Below are 22,500 nucleotides of genomic sequence, written 5' to 3' on the forward strand. Positions count from 1 at the left end.
TCTGACAGAAGATCCCAGACCTGAGATTGTATTCTGACGCATTCGACCTAGGATGGGGGAGCCATCTTGGAGTCTCAAAAGATCTCGAGACTCTGGTTGGTGGACCAAAGAGCCCGGCACATCAACGTGAAGGAACTGTTGGTGATCTTCCTCAGTCTTCAACACTGCTCGACAAGTGTCGGGAAGGATAGTAGCAGTATCTGTGGACAACCCGACAGCGCTGTCATACATCTGCAAGCAAGGAGGCACACATTCCTGCACTCTTATCAAACAGTGAGGGAGCTCCTGATGTGGGCGGAACATCGAAGAGTAACGATTCTTACTCGCCTTGTTCAGGGCAGGATGAATGGCATAGCAGACGAACTCATCAGATGAAACCAAGTACTTCCAACAGAATAGACACTAGAGCTCCAGCTGTGCAAGGATCTGTAGAGACTTTGGGGATAGCCGACAATAAATATATTTGCGACAGCAAAGAACCATCGTCTGCCAATCTTGCCAGTGCCAGACCCTCATGCATGGGCGACAGAGTTATACTTCAAGATTGGACGGGGCTGGACCTGTAAGCTTTCCCTCCGTTCACAATGATTCAGGTGGTGATCAACAAGTTTGTGAACCCTCAAAATGTCTCCATGACTCTTGTAGCTCCATTCTGGCTGAGGAAAGAGTGGTTTTCAGACCTTCTTTGTCTAATTGTGAACTTTCCAAGACTTCTCCTCAAAAGAGGTCGCTACTCAAACAGCTCCACCTGTACAGGTTCCATCAGGGATTGTCTGCCCTTGTCTCTCAACAGGATTTCGACTGTCAAGCGACTGGTTAGAGTGAAATGCTTTTCAAGACAAGCTGCAGAAACTGGTGTAGAAGACTTCTCTTCTCCTCAAACCACTATCACACAGATAGCGGATTTTCTGCTATTTTTAAGATCCTCAAGGAAATTGTCTGCCAGTTCCATTAAAGGGTATATGTAGAGCTATGTTAAACTCTGTGTTCAAGCATAGAGGTATAGATGTGGGGCACTACAACGACATTAGTGATCTTATTAGATCCATGGATACTTCCAAGACAGAAAAGTCTAGAGCAGTCTCTTGGAATCTGGATGTAGTGCTTAAGTGGCTGTCAGGGGACTCTTACAAACCCTTCTGCTTGGTTTCACTAAGGAACCTAACTAAGAAGACCCTTTTCCTGGTAGCTCTGGCTACAGCCAAAAGGGTCAGCGAATTGCAGGTTTTAGACAAAAGAGTGGGGCTTTCACAAGGTAACAGTCTATTCTGTCCTTGGGTTTTCTGGTGAAGAACGAGGATGTGAACAAACCTTGGCCACGTTCTTTTACTATTAGAATCTAATAGATATTGGACCAGAGGAGGAGGAGTGTCTTCTTTGCCCAGTGAGAGCGTTATGCTGTTATTTAAATAGAACAGACAAGATTAGAGGACCTGTGGGTAATCTATGGTGTTTGGCGAAGTCTCCGTCTCATTTGCTGTCTAAGAACGCCATTTCCTTTTTCCTAAGGAGCTTGATAGTGGAGGCACTCTCAACGCCAGGAAGAAGTTTTACCCTCCATTAACGCTAAGGCACATCAAGTGAGAACCATAGCGACGTCTCAAGCTTTTAGGCATAATATGTCTTTAGAAGCTATTATGAACTCTACTACATTCTGGAAATGTAGATCGGTTTTTTCTGTTCATTATCTTAGATATAGAAACCATTTATGAGAATTGCTCCATGTTGGGTCTGTTGTTGGTGGCTGGCATGGTGTTGGGGAAGGAAGCACAAGGGGTTAACTGTCCTTTTACTCTCCTCTGTTGTCTTGGTTGTTGGTATTCAGTTTTGGGAAGCCTGGGAGTACTTGTTACCGGGAGTACTCACCAGTCTTATGGTAGGGTATCACTGGTTTTTATGGTGTAGATGTGATCGTTTAGTTTTATCTGGTCTAATCCCAGGGCAAGGGCATCAATAAATAACTTTCACCAGTCATCACTAAACCTCCATGACTGAGAAGTTATTTCCCACTATTTTCCCATTGGCGAAAACTGCCACGCCTTGTACAGGTTAAGAGAGCAACGACCACAGGCAGTATTCATTTTCAACGCTATCTTACCAGGTAAGGTACAATAAGTATTTGATATACTTGCAGTATTCCTACATTCAGTCATCACTATACATATAATGTCTTAGATGTAGGTCAAGTCCATGATTTGCACCTCCATAAGAGTGTGAATCAGCTTGGTAAGTTACATGTGTAAAACTGACTTTTTTATATTATTACACACACCAAGTATAATGACATGATAAAGCCCTTCCCTCCTCACCGCAGATGGACATGGCAAGCCAAACGAATTGATTCTCACGGCAGTTTTGTACCTATCGGTCCCGAAAGTGGGCGGGTCCTATACACCTACACAGTGATGGTTGCACTACCACAAAATTTGTAAGATTTGACTGCCGAGGTAGTGAGCTTTCAGCTATAGGTAATTACTAGGTATGTGTAAAATCTAATTTTATTATAAAAATTAATTTTTCTTGTTTTTTAAGGCCCTTGGGTTTTCTGACTTGGGTTTATCATAAAGCCTGCAGCATTCCCACACATAATCAGAGTTACACAATCTTATGGGCTTTAAATCCCATGGCTTTGGCTTTGTTCTTCATAATATGCGAGATAACATTCACTTCTAAAATAAGCCCTTTTCATTCATATTAAAAACTTGCTCAGGCTTATAATCCCCTTCCTCAATGATGGTTTTGAAAGTGTTGTTCACGTATTCCTCAGCTCGGCTTTATCCATAGAGGCAGCTTCTCCATGCATAGAAATACTTTTAAGTCCAAAGCATTTCTGAGACTTGTCAAACCAGCCCTTGCTAGCACCGAATGTGTTTGATCTGGTGGGAGAAGCTCTCGATGGTCCTGCTTCTGGGTCGTTGTCATCACTGCGAATGTCACCGCTTTTAGCAAACATTTCATACAGTTTCTTGGCCTTCGTGCAGATGATGTTGGTATCCAGTGAGATATTCTTACTGCTGTCACTGATCCACAAGGCCAATGCAGACTCCATCCTCACAATGGCCTTATTGTGGGGAGTTACCACCCTCTTTGCAATCTTCTTAAAAGACAATGCTGCTGTCCTCCTTATATTCTTGTCATTCTTTATGTAGCGAACCGAAGATTCATGCTGTAATGGTGGCCTACAGCAGCATAGCTTCTCCTTTCCTTGAGCACGTGAAGGAGTTTCACTTTTCTTCAATGGTAAGCATCTTCCTCTGGCACTTGGATTCAGTGCCAGAAGCCTTAGAAGGCGCAGAATGTTTGGGCAGCATCGTTGAGCTTGAAGTAAATTCAGTATAGCTTATAAACTTCACAAAAACACAACACCGCAGAGCAACATTAAGCGCAGCAATTGGGGATTGATGTGATTTGGACAAGGTGAGATGCTGCTCAGCAGGAGATGAAGGAGACTGATACTACGGTCACTTAGCCAATCAGTGCCCAGGATACAGAACACCGTGCTCTGGTTTGTCACCTTCCATCCATCTGCCAATAGCATGCTGTGTATGATCTCAACATGGGCAAACTAGCTCCAGCGGAAGCATCTGTACTGCGTTTTCCATACCTGAGAGTGTTTGTCTATTCATCTGCTGTACTACATATTTTATTTTGGTTCCAAATTCATTGCATTCTGCACTGTAAAGATGATCAGCAAACAGGTTTATCATATATTTATTGAATCATTGAAAACAATGAAAAAATTACCAGTTTCTTTGCATACAGAAGTACAGATTGTAAGAAAGGGAGTGAAGGGGGAATGCAAATATTGTTTTAAATTTTTTAGGCTAGAAATGCTTATTTTAACACAGAAATAACAATTGTAGGCTAGAAAATTAAATTTTAGCAAAAAATTAGAATTTTAGGCTAGGAAATGCTTATTTTACCACAAATAAAAGTAATAAATACCGCAGAATCCTGTTATATAGCGAAAAATCTGAGATACAAATTTAGATATATTAAGTTTTAAAACTCCGCGATACATTGAGACCATGATGAGTGAACTGTGATACAGTGAGAGACTACTGTATTTACAGATTTTAGCTATTCGTTGGATGGCATGTGGTTCCCATCTCCTGTGAATACGGGGCCCCCCACTGTGCAGTAACTTAGCTTATGTTAAATCAAAAAGATACTTGATCAGTTCCAGTGGCTTCTTAATATGATAGGAAAAGTGTGGGGAAGGTTTTATGTCAAGTACATGTTTGACTGAATGCAAATATATATTTCTCATACCTTGGTTGTATAATAGTAGTGGATCTGACAAGAATAGTTGAGAGAGCCAGTATGTATCTCAGGAGAATGGGAAGAGTAGAAATGAAAGAATTTGCATTTTATAAACTTTCTTGAAAGATTATGCAACTCTCTAAGATACTGCACTTAGCAAAGGTTTAGATAATGTAATTAAAGATCAAGGATGCAGACGAGCAAAAGTATGAATTACAGATACAATAATTATGCTTATTTTTGCTTACTACAGTCATTGGATTTAATGGTAAAAAATAAAATGTTGGGAATTCTCAAGCCACTAGTTACATACTATGCTGAATAATTATTAAGATTGGTTTAATAACTTTAACTTCAAAGTTGTATGATATAAGTAAGCCTTCGTTTGCATATCTGCTATGGAGTGTGCATGGTATTGCTTTTATTTCATTTCTTATTTGTTAAGGCTTTCAGGATAATATAGGCCACTGAGAGCCCACTGGTCTAATTTATTGATTCTGTAACAGCACTACTATTCATAACCTACTACTATGAGATTCAGGGTCTCTGTAACACGGTTTTTGGGACTTTGCTCCTTGTCAAAGCATCGGATGTAGCTGAAAGTTGACATATGTATATTTTACAACCACACACAAATTTTGTCAGCATTATCAATAACCTAAACCCGATAGTTTTAATTTTTATGGAGTAAAAATTATCTAGCCGACGCTATGGCCAATGATTGCGAGCCAAGAGTCGAAAAACATTCATTACGTAAGCAAGGTGAACACACCTTTGGACGAAATGTTGCCCCGCCCATCCACCAGACAGAAACTCCATCGGCTCTGAAACCCAAAGACTTTATGAATGGCGGAACGATACATAGATGTGAGTGGGGTATCAGTGCTAGCGTAGTAATACTACTAGCAGTAGTGCCGCAACAGTATAGCAGTAATATACATGAATTAAACGTTTAGGCCAACTGCTGGGATCCTTGAGGATCATTTAGCACTTATTACAACTACTCGAGAAATTAGTTTTTATAGACAGAAGTTAAATTTTCTAATCCGACAGTGCCCCTGGTAGCCTTCAGTGTTATCCTGAATTATAACGAGGCGAAAGTGGGTGGAGCCTCATGAAGTCATCATTCTGACGATAATTATTGGTGAAGGTTTAAAGCCAATATACGGTACCGGCTATTTTTTTTTTTTTCAGTAGATAGGTAGATAGCCAATAAATAAAAATTGCTTGACATTGGATATAGCAGTTATCAAATCAAGCTTGTCTACTATGTTTTTGAAATTACCAACTATTCCATACATCTTGTCAATCTGATTGTGACCTATAAAGTAGACTGTAATTTCTTAGGAAAGCTATTTTGTGAGTTAGACTAATAATCGAAATATTTTTGTATTTATTAACATATTTTGTTGGTTTGTTCATTATGACAATTATCAGTGGAGAGGTTCCAGAGTTCATAAAGGTGTATTGCTTTGCTTGTATTTAAATTTCTATGTCATTGTTGCCAGAGGTTCAGCCTTCGTTACGTATAGCCAATCATCCATCGAGAAAGAGGGAAGAAATGCTGTCATAAGTTACGTAACGAGTGCGTTCGAAACCTTTTCTCTGAGTAAGTTGGCCCGTCTTCAAAAAAGGTCACTTTTACATTATAAGTACCAAATTTATTCAACCTACGTAATGCAGAATGCAGTCAAAATTTATGTGTAGATATAATATGTATTCTGAATAAGCGTTACATTTATGAAATGCATAGATAAAAAGTTACTGGGAAAAAACCGTGTTACACAGGCCCTGAATCTCATAGTAGAGTGCTTGTCCTTTGGTTTTTCTCTGAGGACATAAGTCTATTCCACTAAAGGTCACTTACCTGTACTCCGTAGAAGAGTTCCATGATGATTTTGAAGACCCAGGAGAAAGTAACCCAGTAGTAGAAACCTAAATATGGTAGCACCTTCTCGTTGAATTTATTTACTACCGAAGTTGCATTTGAAACCACGTTGGTAGACTCTTCAGTGAGATTATTCTGATTAAGTGAACTGGTGACTAAGCAAAACTCTTCCTTGGAGATATTGAAGGTACTAGGTTGTGATAACTGAGTCCAGTTCCTGTAAAAGGAGCATTGTAATGAATGGTCTTCTCTTTTCAGATGATGTGTGTATTATAAATTTTTCAACAGTGTTTTCATAATGGGGTAGCTTCTGTAAAAGCAAATGTGAATGCTACCACATTCACATTGTTTCTACTGCTGAATTTTTTTTACCTTCCTGTGCTACTGAATTGTGCTTGACCTTCCTGTGCATAAAAATTTGTCAACATTAGCCACTTCTACACCTACACGGCGTAATAGCAGTGCATTGAATCCACATATATGCACTGCATCATTCACCTCCATCTTGCATGCAATTTCATGCTTTCTATTACCTCTTCCACACCAACGATCCTTCACTTTCTAGGTCTTTCTCTATGCTCTCCTTTTAACACTTGAAAATCAGACACTTTTTATCAACCACCTTGTCTGCCCTCCTAGTCTTCTAACGCACATTAACAATATGTGTGTGTTGCATTCCATTATTGGATCAGACCATCGTCCTCTTTCATTTTCTTTGAAGGTCTCGCAACTACCTACCTACGCTGGTAGAAATGAATGACGGTAGTCAGACGAAGTTTTATCTCGGGGATCTACTGGCATACAGAGGTAAATCTGAAGAAGCTTTGAAAAACATTGAGTTGCCTTTGGAAACTCTACAATGCAACACAAGATCATGTCAAAACGAAGATAATTTTAGAGCTATTGAGAAGTTTCTTTTGGACATAATTAGTGCACTTCAGCGGTCGTCTGAGTCTAAGGAGACGAATCACAGAGGTTTCAACCATATTCCTGGTTGGAATGACTTTGTAAAGGAATTCCATCATGAAGCACGGGATGACTATTTAGCATGGAAGGAATCTGGTAATCCAAGGGAGGGATATTTCTAAGATAAAATGGAATTTTCTAAAGCTCAGTTCAAAGGGATGTTCAGACTTTGTAGGGAAAATGAGGAAGAAATTACATAAAATAAAATTGCTACAAGTCTGAATGGGAGTATGAAGAAATTTTGGAGAGAAATAAATAAGAAAAGAAAATCCCGAACCTTCTTACCTGACATAATAAATAATAATGTGAGTGGTTATGAAAACATTGCCGAGTTATGGAAAGAACATTATTCTGAGCTGTTTAACGACCCTACTCATCCTGTTCCAGACCCAATGAACAATCAAGGTCAGCGAGATGTTACAGGGACAAATTTCAATGAAATATCGAATGCTTTAAATTCTTTGAACACTTCAAGTAGCCCTGGACATGACGGGCTGACCCTTCAGCACTTAATTGAGGCTCATCCGGTACTTAGAGTTTTACTAAGTTTATTCGTCACTTCCTGTTTCTGTCATTCCTACTTACCGAGAGCTCTTATTCTGGTTATACTCTCCTTTGATTAAAGATAAAAATGCGGACCACAGTGACATTTCCAATTATAGGCCGATTGCTCTAGCCACTGTTATCTCAAAAGTTTTGGAAGCGATTATATTGGAGAGATGCAAAAAGCACTTATTGATAAGTGACAACCAGTTCGCTTACAAATCCAATCATGGAACGGAAATGCCAGTTCATATTCTTACACACGTAACCGAGGAGTATAATGCTCGTAAAACACCTGTATTTGCTTGTTTCATGGATATGTCTAAAGCCTTTGATAAAGTGTCTCATAAGATGTTGTTTGAAGTACTGTCAGAAAGAAATGTTCCTTGCTATATTATTAAAATGCTAGGTGATTGGTATAAAAATCAGCAAATGATTGTCAAATGGGGCCATGTATTTTCGAGTGAATTTTCCACTTCATGTGGAGTGAGACAGGGAAGTTTACTATCACCTTACCTGTTCAATGTATATATGGATGACCTCTCATATAGGCTGAGTCAAATTAAAGTGGGATGTTATTTAATCAACATGATTTTAAATCATTTGTTGTACGCTGATGATATTGTTTTATTTGCTCCTTCAGTAAGTGGGTTGCAGCAGCTTATAAACATTTGTTGTGATTTTATGTCTGACAGACTTCTATTGTTAAACGTAAGGAAGACCAAATGTATAATTTTTTCTAAGAGTAAGATCTGCCCAAGTAATATATCACCTATTTTTGTTAACTATGCACATATAGATTTTGTACAGGAAATAAAGTACCTAGGATATTATCTTACTGCTCAAAATTCGGACGACGCCCATGTAGAATATTTGAATAGAGGTCTATGTGCAAGGGGCAATATGATTTCAAGGAACTTTTTTAAATGTAGCGAAGATGTCAAGAAAATGCTTTTCCAGAGCTTTTGTACAAGTTTTTATGGCATATCTTTGGTTGTCAGAGCGAAACAACGAACTATGAATGAGCTGCGAGTTTGTTACAACGATAGCCTACGAAGACTCTTGGGCATTCCGAGGCATGCAAGGGCATCTGCTCTTTTTGTGGCTTTTGGTCAGCCATCTTTTCAAGAACTGAGACGCAAAACCATAACATGCTACTTGCAAAGGCTGAAGAATTCCGAAAACTGTATTATGAAGAGGGTTGCCCACCCAGTTTACTTGCATAATTCAATTATTTTCAAACACTGGAAAAGCCTCATTTATGCTTAGTGCATTTGGTGCGCTCTTTATGCAAGAATATAGCATTTCTTTGTTTTGTTCTGGTGCTACATATGTGTGTGCCCTTTTAGTAGGAAGAATCATTTAGTTTCATTATCCGCATCTCATTCATATCATAATTTTTCACCTCTCTTTCATAATCATTTCTCATACTTATTTTAAATTTTGTCCTCTTGGAGTGTGGAGACTTTTTATATAATTTGTGTGTGTATTTGTCTATGGCCTTTTATGTCCGAAATAAAGCATTTGAATTGAATTGAATTGAATTGAATATGAAGAATCCATCTCGGAACACTGTGATCCCATTATGCTGCATGCATCTTAGAACCTTCAATTTTTTTCCCATACTCGCCATCTGCATTCATATTCCATGAGGAGAGTAGGCACACATTGTTTTAAGAAATGTGCTTGTCCCAATTCTTTTTTTCAAAACCTGTAATTTTCCATACTTAACCATTTTGTCACCCCTTCATTCTTCTTACCAGTATGTGGTAAATTTACTGACAAATATTTATATTAGTAAATTACTCCTCGCTTACAGTCTTCTACCTTACCAGTATTCATTGCTCCATTGTCCATTTTTTTACACTAATAACCTTATTGTAGTAGTTTACTCTAAACTTTATCTTCTAAGGTTTCTCTTCACTGTCTTCAAGCATGAATATTTTCTGTGAACATCAGCTATTCCATACATTATTTTGACCTATTTTCATATCCCTCAACTTATGTCTAATGTCAATTTCTTTGATATCTCCATCACTCCACCCATAAAAATAGTAAATAACCATGGAGGTAGAATATATGCCGTTGTTTCAAATCCACTTCCACCCTCAAGTCTACATACTCCAACACATCCTTTTATTTTACATTGAAATCCTTAATTGTTTGTAAGTACTAATGAGTTTCTACACAATCTTCAACAAACCCCAAATTTCATTTCTTGTCAAATATGCAAGTACATTTGAGCACACTCCCGACATTACTAAAGAATATGTAGTGTAGTATATATATCAAATTCAAGCAATTCTTGGTCAGATTCGAAAAACATTAGAAAAGAGAATGCAACGGCATAAACAAGTGCAAGATATGCATGGTTGAACATTTAAATTTCTTTGCTTTTGTAACTTGGATTTTTCGTAAGTAGGGACTTTCTATGTCGAGGTTTCACTGTACTAGGCCAATGGTCAGTGTGACCCAAGACGGCTTACCTTCTGCCCTATTGTGTTCACAGCTGCTGCGGCTTTCACATGCTAATGATGTGCCTCACATATGTGGTTGTATTATTTCTGTGTTCTTTGTAAATTGTATGATATTTCCCTAAATGTTTCATTATCGTTAGGCTGTTCGTCCCCAAGATCTATATGTAAGCTTACATTTTCTCAGCCATCATAATTTTTTTTCTTTTATTTAAGACAAGGATGTGGTGTCCCTAAGCATTTGTCTTGTTTCATGTGGCGTCTTTCTCTCTCACTGTAGGGATTAATTCAGTGATATAGTGTGTTATTCAGGGGATTACCTTCCCTACTTTTGCAACTGATATTGTAGATTTGTGTTTTACCGAGTGTGTTTTTTCATTTGGTGTATAGAGATGGAAGAAAGCATTAAGTTCGAAGTCTATTGGTGCATAGGCAATGATAAACCTTGCAGTAAGTTTCTGTTTCTGTTAGCATGCAAGGTTTTTACTGCATGGTCTTCTCATCATTCGGTAAAATATTAGAAGAGATGGAGGAAGGAAACCACCCCATCTCAGAGAACTAACATCGATCATCTCCCCTGGTCCCTCATCTCTGCCTTCGCAAACTCCCCCTTTGTTACCAGTCGTACCTGCTAAGGAGTTTATTTCCCCGGCTAAGTTGCTAGGTAAAAGGGAGGTAGAGCACGTCTTGGAAGTACAGGCAGTCCCCGGCTTACGACGGGGTTTCTGTTCTTGAGACGTCATAAGCCGAAAACCATCATAAGCCGGAAAATTATAAAAAATCTTAAGAAAACCTTACTTTTAATGCTTTGGGTGTATTATAAACCATGTAAATGCATTTTTATTGCATTTTTCATCAAAATACCTTCAAATATTGATTGTTTTGCATTTTTTGGAGTCATATTTCTTCAGTCAGATTGGCACCGTAACCCTGGAACATGCGTCGTAAACTTGGAAATAATTTCTGATAAATATAATTGAAAAGTGCCATAACCTCGGAACGTTGTAAGCCGGGGACTGCATGTAATCCGACATTACCTGAATCGCAGGGAGCAGGAAGAAGGCATGATGGACAAATGACCAGCCATGGTTTAAAGATACATATAGATGAGCTTACCATGACAAACAGACCAAATTAAACACATTTAGACAAAATTGTTCAAATGAAAATTTCACCAATTTTGTTGAGTGTCTCTGTGCTGTGAATAGAAATTACTATACAGTTGAAAGAAATTAGAATACGTGATTCCTTGAAGAGGAAACTTGAAGGAATTACTTAGCCTCATCTTTGGTGGACCAAATTGGCATCATCTATCTGTGAGTCGGGCTCTTCTTCCATTCTACCACTACTAACAGATGATGGTAGATTGGTTACTAGCCCTAGGGAAAAGGCTGAACTGCTTCATCAAGCTTTTTAAGCTAAGCGATATCAGATGAGGACGTCCCTCTATCTATTGCTTGTCATCCGGAAGATATGCTTCTAAAATCTACATTTTGCCCTAGAGATGTTAAGAAAATTCTGGATAATCTTAATATCTGGGGTGGAGAAGATCCTGATGGTTTCTTCCCTTTGTTTTTTTTAAAATGTTTCTAGTGTGTTGCTCTGCAAACTTGCTGACAAACTTATTTTTAAGCCGCTATATAAGTATGTGGAATCTAAAGTATTGTATGCTGGTAGTCAATGTGCATACAGGAATCAGTTAGGTACTGGCGATGCTCTTGTAAGGACAATGCTTTTTCCCCATTTTCATTGTATCAAATCATCAAGTCGCGTTGTTCTTACTTCCATCCAATAGAGCGTTCCGCGGCCTTTCCGCCGATGTATAACACATGTAATTCCATTATTTGTACGCCTTATTTTCTTTAAATGTATGTTTGTAAGACAACACAAACTACTGTCTCAGAGTCATTTCTGTTCTCGGTGTGAGTCTGTACTACTTATCCGTCCGCACCTGTCTATGTCAACCCAGTTTATAAATAAATCATCAGTACCCAGCTACCAGCCTTAATCTCTGGTCCTCACAACTGGTGACCTCCCTGAGTTGGTGACACAGCGGTTTAGGCCCAGCCTTTAATGGACTAATTACGGCCACTCACCTTCAGAGAACCTTTAGCGGACACAATACGGTGACACAGTTTAGGTCTGAAAACTCCATTGCGAGGACGACACAAACGCCATTAACAGACTAATCACGGCACAGCTTCCCAGCGTGTTTTGGCGTTTATTTTGAGGACGGGTAGCTGGGTGCTGGTCAGCCAACACAAAATTTAGGCGGCAGTCCAGAAACATCCATCCGACATCGCGGCCTCCTTTGCCTCACCCGGGGGATGCCAGATAACTTCTCGACCCACCTGATCCTGCGGGCCTCCTCGGTTCTTCCCCTGGTGCCATTGCTGCACCTGTGAGCCCCCAGGCAACCTCCCGACACTGCAGCTACACACAGGATCCAGCTTTACCCACCCGACGATGCCGCTGCACATGTGGGCCTGCTCGGCCCCCCTGACATCGCTGCCTGTGGGCCTCCACAAACCCTCGACGCTGCCATCGCTCCTGGGGTTTCGCTCGGTCTGCCTGACGTCGCTGCCACACCTGCATTCCTCCTCGGTTCTTCCTCCGGTGCCATTGCCACACCTGAGAGTCCCCAGGCAACCTTCCGACACTGCTGCTTCACTCAGGGTCCTGCTTTACCCACCCGACGTCACTGCCGCACATGTGAGCCTGCTCGGCCCCCCTGACGTCGCTGCCTGTGGGCCTCTTCAAACCCTCGACGCTGCTGTCGCTCCTGGGGCTCGCTTGGCTTGCCTGACGTCGCTGCCACACCTGTGGCCCTGCTTACCTTGACGACACCGTCGCCTGTTGTCCTCCTCAGCCCACCGACACCGCTGCCACACCTATGGGCCTCCCCTGCCTGCCGACGCCGCTACCTGTGGGTTTCCTAGTCCAGCTGACGCCACTGCTCACCTGTGGTTCCGCTCTGCCCACGGGATGCCGCTGCCGCGCTGGGGACTTCCTCAGCCCAACCTATGCCACTGCCGCACCTGGGGATCCCCACGGCCTGTCCCACTCCGCCACCACACACAATGCAGCTCTCTCCGCAGTCTTGGTCGCCCCAGCCCACAGTAGAACCCCCCAGGCAACCGCCAGGGAAGCATTCTGTCAGCCAGCAACACCGAAGGACTCTACACTCGAGGACGCCCCACAACAAGTGTCACAAGGACAAGGGGTCGCCTCCTGCCTCCAAGATATTTTTTCATCCAATAATTATTTCATAATCATTGTCTTTGGGGGGGGAGTATTTGTAAGGACAACGCTTTTTCCCTATTTTTGTTGTATCCAATCATCAAGTCGTGTTGTTCTTACTTCCATCCAATAGAGCGTTCCACGGCCTTTCCGCCGATGTATAACACATGTAATTCCATTATTTGTACGCCTTATTATCTTTAAATGTATGTTTGTAAGAAAACACAAACCTACTGTCTCAGTTATTTCTGCTCTCGGTGTGAGTCTGTACTACTTAACCGTCCGCACCTGTCTATGTCAACCCAGTTTGTCTGTAAATAAATCATCAGTACCCAGCTACCTGCCTTAATCTCTGGTCCTCACACTCTTTTAGACTTGACATGCCATTTGCAAAAGAACCATGATAAAGGTTTCGAGTGCTCAAATAGATTTTATTGCTGCCTTTGCTTTAGTAAATCACAAGGCATTTATTTATAAGTTTAAGAATCTTAAAGAGTGGGTGGATATGTTTAAGGATTCAAGATTTCTTTACAGGTAGACAGCAGAGCATTGTTGTGGATAGGATTTTGAGTGAACCAAGACTTATTGTGCCAGGTCTTTGTTCTGGGTTCACTGTTATTTTTAGTGTATACAAGTGGTATGGTTTTTGCCAGGAAAACAAGATTGTTCAGTATGCCGATGATGCAACACTTGTGGGTGTAGTAAAGTACTTATGAGGAGTTAAGCTGCCCTCAGGTTCAGTCAGGACGTGTACTGGATCAGGGAATGGTCTACTTTGTTGGGTGTGAAACTGAATTCCAGCAAAACAAAAACTATTGAATAGCAGATCTAGCAAATCTTGTACAGATTATCTCCCCCCCCTTAAGGTGGGTGAAACTTTGCTGAATAAGTCTGAAGCTTTAGTTATTGTAGGTGTAACTTTTGACTCATTTTTATAACCGTGATAAAATCAGCCAAACCTGTTTAGGGTCATTTGTACTACCGTTAATGGAATATTGTTCTCTGGTGCAGACGTCTGCTGCTGACAAAGGTTTATGCATTAGAGTGGTTCATGGTGGTGTTTCTGTTTCCTAATGTGTGCAGTTATGACTTGGACCATCAGTGGATGGTCTCTTGTATGTCACTTTTTCGTAAGTTGTATTTCAGCTGAGGTCTTTCACATTCACAATTGATCCGTGATCCCCTTTATCTGCCGAGAGCAACCAGATTTGCTGAACAGCAGCACCAATATGCAGTCAATGTGCCTCACTGTCAAACTTCTCGGTTCCAGATGTCCTTTATTCCTCACACTGTTGGACTGTGAACAATTGAAACTTCGGAAGTTCAAGCGAAAATGCAGTGCATTGCTCTCCTAACAGTATTCCTCTACAGTATTCCTCTTGTATTTTAATAAATTCTTATCTATTTATCTATTTAATAATTTTTTTAATAAGTGGGGTCTCTTCTTTCTGCATTTCATTTTACTTCCTCTTATGTACTTCTTCCTAATGAACACCATATTCTTTGGAAGCTTGAATTTCAAGTCGGCCCCTATGATTTTGTTCTATATGAATAGGTTTCATCTACTGAATGATAATAATAATAATAATAATAATAATATCCGCAGCATAGATCAGAAAACAGGAAACATATGACATTACACAAAGCACTACACCCAAGAGCAAATACAGACAGACTATACATAACACGAAAGGAAGGAGGGAGAGGACTACTAAGTATAGAGGACTGCGTCAACATCGAAAACAGAGCACTGGGGCAATATCTGAAAGCCAGTGAAGACGAGTGGCTCAAGAGTGCATGGGAAGAAGGACTAATAAAAGTAGACGAAGACCCAGAAATATACAGAGACAGGAGAAAGACAGACAGAACAGAGGACTGGCACAACAAACCAATGCACGGACAATACATGAGACAGACTAAAGAACTAGCCAGCGATGACACATGGCAATGGCTACAGAGGGGAGAGCTAATGAAGGAAACTGAAGGAATGATAACAGTGGCACAAGATCAGGCCCTAAGAACCAGATATGTTCAAAGAACGATAGACGGAAATAACATCTCTCCCATATGTAGGATGTGCAATACGAAAAATGAAACCATAAACCACATAGCAAGCGAATGCCCGGCACTTGCACAGAACCAGTACAAAAAGAGGCATGATTCAGTGGCAAAAGCCCTCCACTGGAGCCTGTGCAAGAAACATCAGCTACCTTGCAGTAATAAGTGGTACGAGCACCAACCTGAAGGAGTGATAGAAAACGATCAGGCAAAGATCCTCTGGGAGTATGGTATCAGAACGGATAGGGTGATACGTGCAAACAGACCAGACGTGACGTTGATTGACAAAGTCAAGAAGAAAGTATCACTCATTGATGTCGCAATACCATGGGACACCAGAATTGAAGAGAAAGAGAGGGAAAAAATGGATAAGTATCAAGATCTGAAAATAGAAATAAGAAGGATATGGGATATGCCAGTGGAAATCGTACCCATAATCATAGGAACACTAGGCACGATCCCAAGATCCCTGAAAAGGAATCTAGAAAAACTAGAGGCTGAAGTAGCTCCAGGACTCATGCAGAAGAGTGTGATCCTAAAAACGGCACACATAGTAAGAAAAGTGATGGACTCCTAAGGAGGCAGGATGCAACCCGGAACCCCACACTATAAATATCACCCAGTCGAATTGGAGGACTGTGATAGAGCAAAAAAAAAAAGAAAAAAAAGAAAATAATAATAATATTATTAACAACAGGTATCATCAGTGAAAGGCTATACAATTACCTAGAGGAGACAAACACCATCCCCCACCAACAGAAAGGCTGCAGAAGGAAGTGTAGGGGCACAAAAGACCAGCTCCTGATAGACAAAATGGTAATGAAGAACAGTAGGAGAAGGAAAACCAACCTAAGCATGGCATGGATAGACTATAAGAAAGCCCTCGACATGATACCACACACTTGGCTAATAGAATGCCTGAAAATATATGGGGCATCAGCTTCCTCAAAAATACAATGCGCAACTGGAATACAATACTTACAAGCTCTGGAATAAGACTAGCAGAGGTTAATATCAGGAAAGGGATCTTCCAGGGCGACTCACTGTCCCCACTACTCTTCGTAGTAGCCATGATTCCCATGACAAAAGTACTACAGAAAATGGATGCCGGGTACCAACTCAAGAAAAGAGGCAACAGAGTCAACCATCTGATGTTCATGGACGACATCAAGCTGTATGGTAAGAGCATCAGGGAAATAGATACCCTAATCCAGACTGTAAGGATTGTATCTGGGGACATCAGGATGGAGTTTGGAATAGAAAAATGCGCCTTAGTCAACATACAAAAAGGCAAAGTAACGAGAACTGAAGGGATAAAGCTACCAGATGGGAGCAACATCAAACACATAGATGAGACAGGATACAAATACCTGGGAATAATGGAAGGAGGGGATATAAAACACCAAGAGATGAAGGACACGATCAGGAAAGAATATATGCAGAGACTCAAGGCGATACTCAAGTCAAAACTCAACGCCGGAAATATGATAAAACCCATAAACACATGGGCAGTGCCAGTAATCAGATACAGCACAGGAATAGTGGAATGGACGAAGGCAGAACTCCGCAGCATAGATCAGAAAACCAGGAAACATAGGACAATACACAAAGTACTACACCCAAGATCAAATACGGACAGACTACTAAGTATAGAGGACTGCGTCAACATCGAGAAGAGAGCACTGGGGCAATATCTGAAAACCAGTGAAGACGAGTGGCTAAAGTGTGCATGGGAAGGACTAATAAAAGTAGACGAAGTCCCAGAAATTTACAGAGACAGGAGAATGACAGACAGAACAGAGGACTGGCATAACAAACCAATGCACGGGCAATACATGAGACAGACTAAAGAACTAGCCAGCGATGACACATGGCAATGGCTACAGAGGGGAGAGCTAATGAAGGAAACTGAAGGAATGATAACAGTGGCACAAGATCAGGCCCTAAGAACCAGATATGTTCAAAGAATGATAGACGGAAATAACATCTCTCCCATATGTAGGATGTGCAATACGAAAAATGAAACCATAAACCACATAGCAAGCGAATGCCCGGCACTTGCACAGAACCAGTACAAAAAGAGGCATGATTCAGTGGCAAAAGCCCTCCACTGGAGCCTGTGCAAGAAACATCAGCTACCTTGCAGTAATAAGTGGTACGAGCACCAACCTGAGGGAGTGATAGAAAACGATCAGGCAAAGATCCTCTGGGACTATGGTATCAGAACGGATAGGGTGATACGTGCAAATAGACAAAGTCAAGAAGAAAGTATCACTCATTGATGTTGCAATACCATGGGACACCAGAGTTGAAGAGAAAGAGAGGGAAAAAATGGATAAGTATCAAGATCTGAAAATAGAAATAAGAAGGATATGGGATATGCCAGTGGAAATTAGTCCCCATAATCATAGGAGCACTAGGCACGATCCCAAGATCCCTGAAAAGGAATCTGGAAAAACTAGACGCTGAAGTAGCTCCAGGACTCATGCAGAAGAGTGTGATCCTTGAAACGGCGCACATAGTAAGAAAAGTGATGGACTCCTAAGGAGGCAGGATGCAACCCGGAACCCCACACTATAAATACCACCCAGTCGAATTGGAAGACTGTGATAGAGCACACACACACACCACACACACACACACAATAAAAAATAATAATATTATTATTATTATTATTGTTACTCATTAGTGTCAAACAAGCAACAACATATAATGACTTCAGTCAATTACAGAAATTATTAATTACCAGATTCGTTTAAGAGAACTCAAGACCCTTTCTCTACATAAAGAATTCATTGCGTTGTGTTACAGACATGAAAGGGCATACTATATTCTATTGTGCTTTGCCCCCGAATTATTACTTACTAGTTTCATATGAAGTTGTTGCCGAGTTCGGATTACAATAGGCACGGGTAAACCACGATACCACTAATATATATTCAATTTTACCCAGTCACGGAATCCCACGCACAGATATGCATATCCCTAGCGATTTATCCCAGTCAAGGCAAATTAAATAATATATGATATGATACTCACCCAAACTTCGGTTGATTAATCCATCCACTTCACTAAATGCTGGGAAGGAACGACATCGTTAATCGAAGTGAAATTCTATTCACTCTGATTAAGTTGTTACCAAACCACTCTACCAATACCAATGTTGAGAAGCGACTCACTCTGTTCCCTTTGCTCACTTCTGTGTCGAAAATAATACTTTCGCTCTCGTTCGCTCACGACAAAATTAACAACAAAACGGACGAAGCCACCAAACCAACACGAACCGAACGAAACTATCAAACAACTTACATCGCATTGTTAACCAATTATACAAACCATTCACAAGACAATATTCCTTGGTAACAATGCTTATTACAATTAAATATAAATAAAACATTCATTTGTACACAAACCTGCACATTTCCACTTAACGCCATGTAATATAAAGGAACATTTTCCATATACAACATGAACATAGATATTCAATGAAAAATGATTTTCCATGTCGTTATTGTAAGTAACGACAATTATTATTATTATTATTATTATTATTATTATTATTATTATTATTATTATTATTATTATTATTATTATTATTATTTGATGTGCAGTTTTCCCTGCAGGTCAAGTACCAGAGGAGGGAAGAGTGAGCCTTCCAGGATGGAGATCTCCAGCAACAGAGTCAGTGACGTTGTTGACCTCAGCGAGGTCAGCACAGAAGATTAATTTAAGTAGGAGGCGCATGTCCCGCTACTACAACAAATCAGCTTGGAGTCAACTCTGCTGATGAAGGAGTGATTTTCCCAAGAATCCTCCTCGGCAACTTTCTGGCATCGTTTGAGACTGGATGGTTCAACAGCTCCAGTAATAATAGATGCTGAGGACACAGACCTCGTAATGTTGTCGGCCTATGTTTCACACCATGTTGATGGTACCCTTGGCATAAAAAGGCAACAAGCAACATGTGACTGCTCCCAAATTTGTCCTGGGGATATTGTTCCTGTAATCAAATGCAGCTGCAGCATTTTTTGGTCATGGAAAGAGGGCTGTATATGACAACATGGTGAAATGAAGACAAGCCAGACAGTTTCTACAAACACTTGGGTCAAGCCTTCCAGACTCACAGAACACTCTTAAGCAGCATGGCAGAGTTAACCATTCAATTTGTGTATAATGACAAAGTCAGCAAAACTCTAGGAGAAGCTCGTGCTTCAAAGTGGAAAATGATGAAACATAAGTCAACACTTCGGATCCCTCCAGATCAAGACTCACTCCAACTTAAAAGTACTCAAGTAAACTATCAGGTGTTTGTTTTGAAGAACTTTCATCAAACATTACTTGACTCTTCCCCATTAGAGCATGGCTGGATCCGAAATGCTGGAAAATGCCTACCTCTCCGTAACACCAAGTCAGCTCTTCCAGAAAGACTACATCTCCTTAGAGATTCACGTGCCATGGACATAGGCACAGAAACATTAATAGATTCTGATTCATGTGGCTCAGACGCAGATGAACTTGATAACACTGACTTTTGAATATTGAAGTCCTATGTTATGTTAGCATTTTTTTTTTGTATATGTATATTTCTCTTACATAGTTCAGCCGCTCACACATAAATTATGCAATTGTATTTAGAGAATTCAGTATATGCTGGTAGAAATATTAATGCAATTCATTAATGATTTAATATCCCTTTACTTTTTTAATTTTTTGTACGGAATGTCAGTTAATCATGCTCACACAATGAGTTGTACTTATGCAATGACAATAGCATATAAATGGCGGCTCATGAAATGAGAATAGTATATAAATGGCGGCCATATTGGATTTTATTCTCCTATTAATTATGATTGATATAATTTTCAACAAATGCTATAAAAATAAATGTCTTACTTGTTCTGAGTGCAAATACACTTGAGTGGAAGTGCACAGCACTGCTGATTGTCAACATAAGCTGATTCAACATAAGCTGATAAAAGAATGGTCTAAGAGAACTTGACGGCCATCTTGGATTTTGTCACTTTATGGAGTTAACCCAAGGCTTTGGGAGGATCATCCCCGCTAATTTTGCAGTTTAATAGCACAGGTATCAAAAATATCAATGACAGTTTGTCCCCAAATAGTGGTCACGGATCCTTAATATTTTTACTCGACTAAAGGTTCTTTGTTCGTATTCCCCTGTGACATATGGACTGTGTAACCTGCCTTCAGTCACCATGCATACATAGCCAACTGCTAGACTATTTGCACGCGTCTGTGCTCGCTACCTCCGACTATCAATTTAACGTCAGCGTTAAGATTTCCCAAACACGAGCGCTTGTCAGAACTTTCCATTCTCTTCTTGATGGAGTCCATTAATACATTCATATAACCTGATGGAAGGAAAAACTGAAGAAAAATAATTGATGATTATGATGGCAATAATGAATGTAGAGTGAATAGAAATATACAAAAATCACATTAACATACCATGTAGTAGACATGAGACAAATTAGAGCCAGAAGATGAAGGAAATCGATGAAAAGCAACACTGAATGGATGTATTTGATGTAAGAGTTCCACTTGTATCTGAGCCAAGCAATGGTGATTGGGTGCTTCAGCAAATCACATTCGTTGTTCGAAATTATCAGTTTAACTGGGTGTGACTCCGCCCATTCGTGGATTTTTGGGCGGTGGTCCAAGGCTTCTTTCTTTAGCTTGTAGCTAGTCTCATCAAAAGGATTTTCTCCACCTGAAATGGATTAAAAAATGAGACTTTTGTCCTTGGTGTAGTTCATGAGAACAATACCTCTTAGAGGATGACCAATACAGACAGATACAGTATAAAGTATACAGTATTTGCTAATCATTGCCCATATGATATGCCAATAGCTTTAAGAGCCAGTCTGCATGACCAAAAACATTTAAAGCAGCTGTTGCATCATGTAATGGCTTAAGGCCAGCATAATCAGCAACAGAACTTGACACCATGTTAGACTTATGTACTATATGCATCCAAAATAACAGACTTACTTTCCATATAATAAGTGTTCTCATAAAGGGAAAACTTGTAATGAATTTCATCAGTAGATTGTGATCTGTAACATTTCCCTAGTACCTTTAGAGCTAGAGAGGGGTACACCTTCACAAGTTTTTTAAAATTCTCTGGATTGAGGTCTTTCTTCCCTAAGAGAGCATCCTCCCACAGGTTACTCTGAAGTATCGCTTCAACAATGTCCCTGTTGGAAAAGTTGCAGGTGAGTAAATAAAAATTATGCTTAAGTTAATGCTGTTAGGTTTTCGACTTTGACATACAAGATTGTATTAGAGTTGGTTTATTTTCTTTTATTATACTAACTCTGTATTTTATTATACAAACTCTAAGTAAGCAGGCAAAGCAAGATTAATCTAGAAAAATGTTAAACCAACCTTTGTGATCTGGAAAGTGCTTTATCCAGGTACTTTCTCATTCGACACTTAAGGAGCATCATATTACCTAAATATTTAGTATTTTTGAGGAGCTTCGATGGGCATTCTGAACACATTTCCTCCATGAGGTAAATGATTGTCTCCTTGTTTCGCTCCATGTCTTTGAATGCCATGTCTAGAGGAAAATATCCATTCTTATCATTCTTGTGGAGGCTCGTTCGAGTTCTGTCTACAAGGAGTTCACAGACTTTAGTTTTCCCCATTTCGGCCGCTATATGGAGGGCACAGTAACCTTTTGCATCTTGTTTTCCAGATGCTATGTTACATCGAAGAAGCCTTCGTATGACTTGTTCATCAGCTTTTTTTACAGCTAAATGCAGTGCTGTTTGTCCCATTACATCTTCACATGATGGACTAATTTGTGCATCTCTTATCTTCTCACAGATGAAGTCTACGGTTTCCAAATTGCCACTTATTGCTGCCAAGTGAAGAGCTGTCTGATTTAGTTTGTTTTTCTGTTGCAATATTGAGTCATTCATTGTGAAGAGCTTCTCACATACTTGATGATACCCGACTTCAGCAGCTTTGTGTATTGGAAATGTGCCATTAGAATCAGCTGAGGGAGAAGCTCCAGCATCTAGAAGTGCGTAAATGCAAAGA

General features: G+C 40.2%; 1 protein-coding gene across 1 annotated transcript in view; it reads right to left on the minus strand.

Moving 5' to 3' along the window:
- Positions 1-22,500, minus strand: part of LOC135195227 (ankyrin-3-like) — a 73,152-nt gene that overhangs the window by 20,955 nt on the left and 29,697 nt on the right. Inside the window, exons 4-7 of the mRNA XM_064221499.1 lie at positions 21,841-22,500; positions 21,445-21,650; positions 20,902-21,163; positions 6,131-6,368 (exon numbers count right to left, since the gene is read on the minus strand). The exon at positions 21,841-22,500 is cut by the window's right edge and continues 942 nt beyond it. Coding sequence (XP_064077569.1) covers positions 6,131-6,368; positions 20,902-21,163; positions 21,445-21,650; positions 21,841-22,500 — 1,366 coding nt within the window. The remainder of the gene's footprint in view (positions 1-6,130; positions 6,369-20,901; positions 21,164-21,444; positions 21,651-21,840) is intronic.

The sequence above is a fragment of the Macrobrachium nipponense genome, chromosome 20, assembly GCF_015104395.2.
Source record: "Macrobrachium nipponense isolate FS-2020 chromosome 20, ASM1510439v2, whole genome shotgun sequence".
NCBI classification, from domain to species: Eukaryota; Metazoa; Arthropoda; class Malacostraca; order Decapoda; family Palaemonidae; genus Macrobrachium; species Macrobrachium nipponense.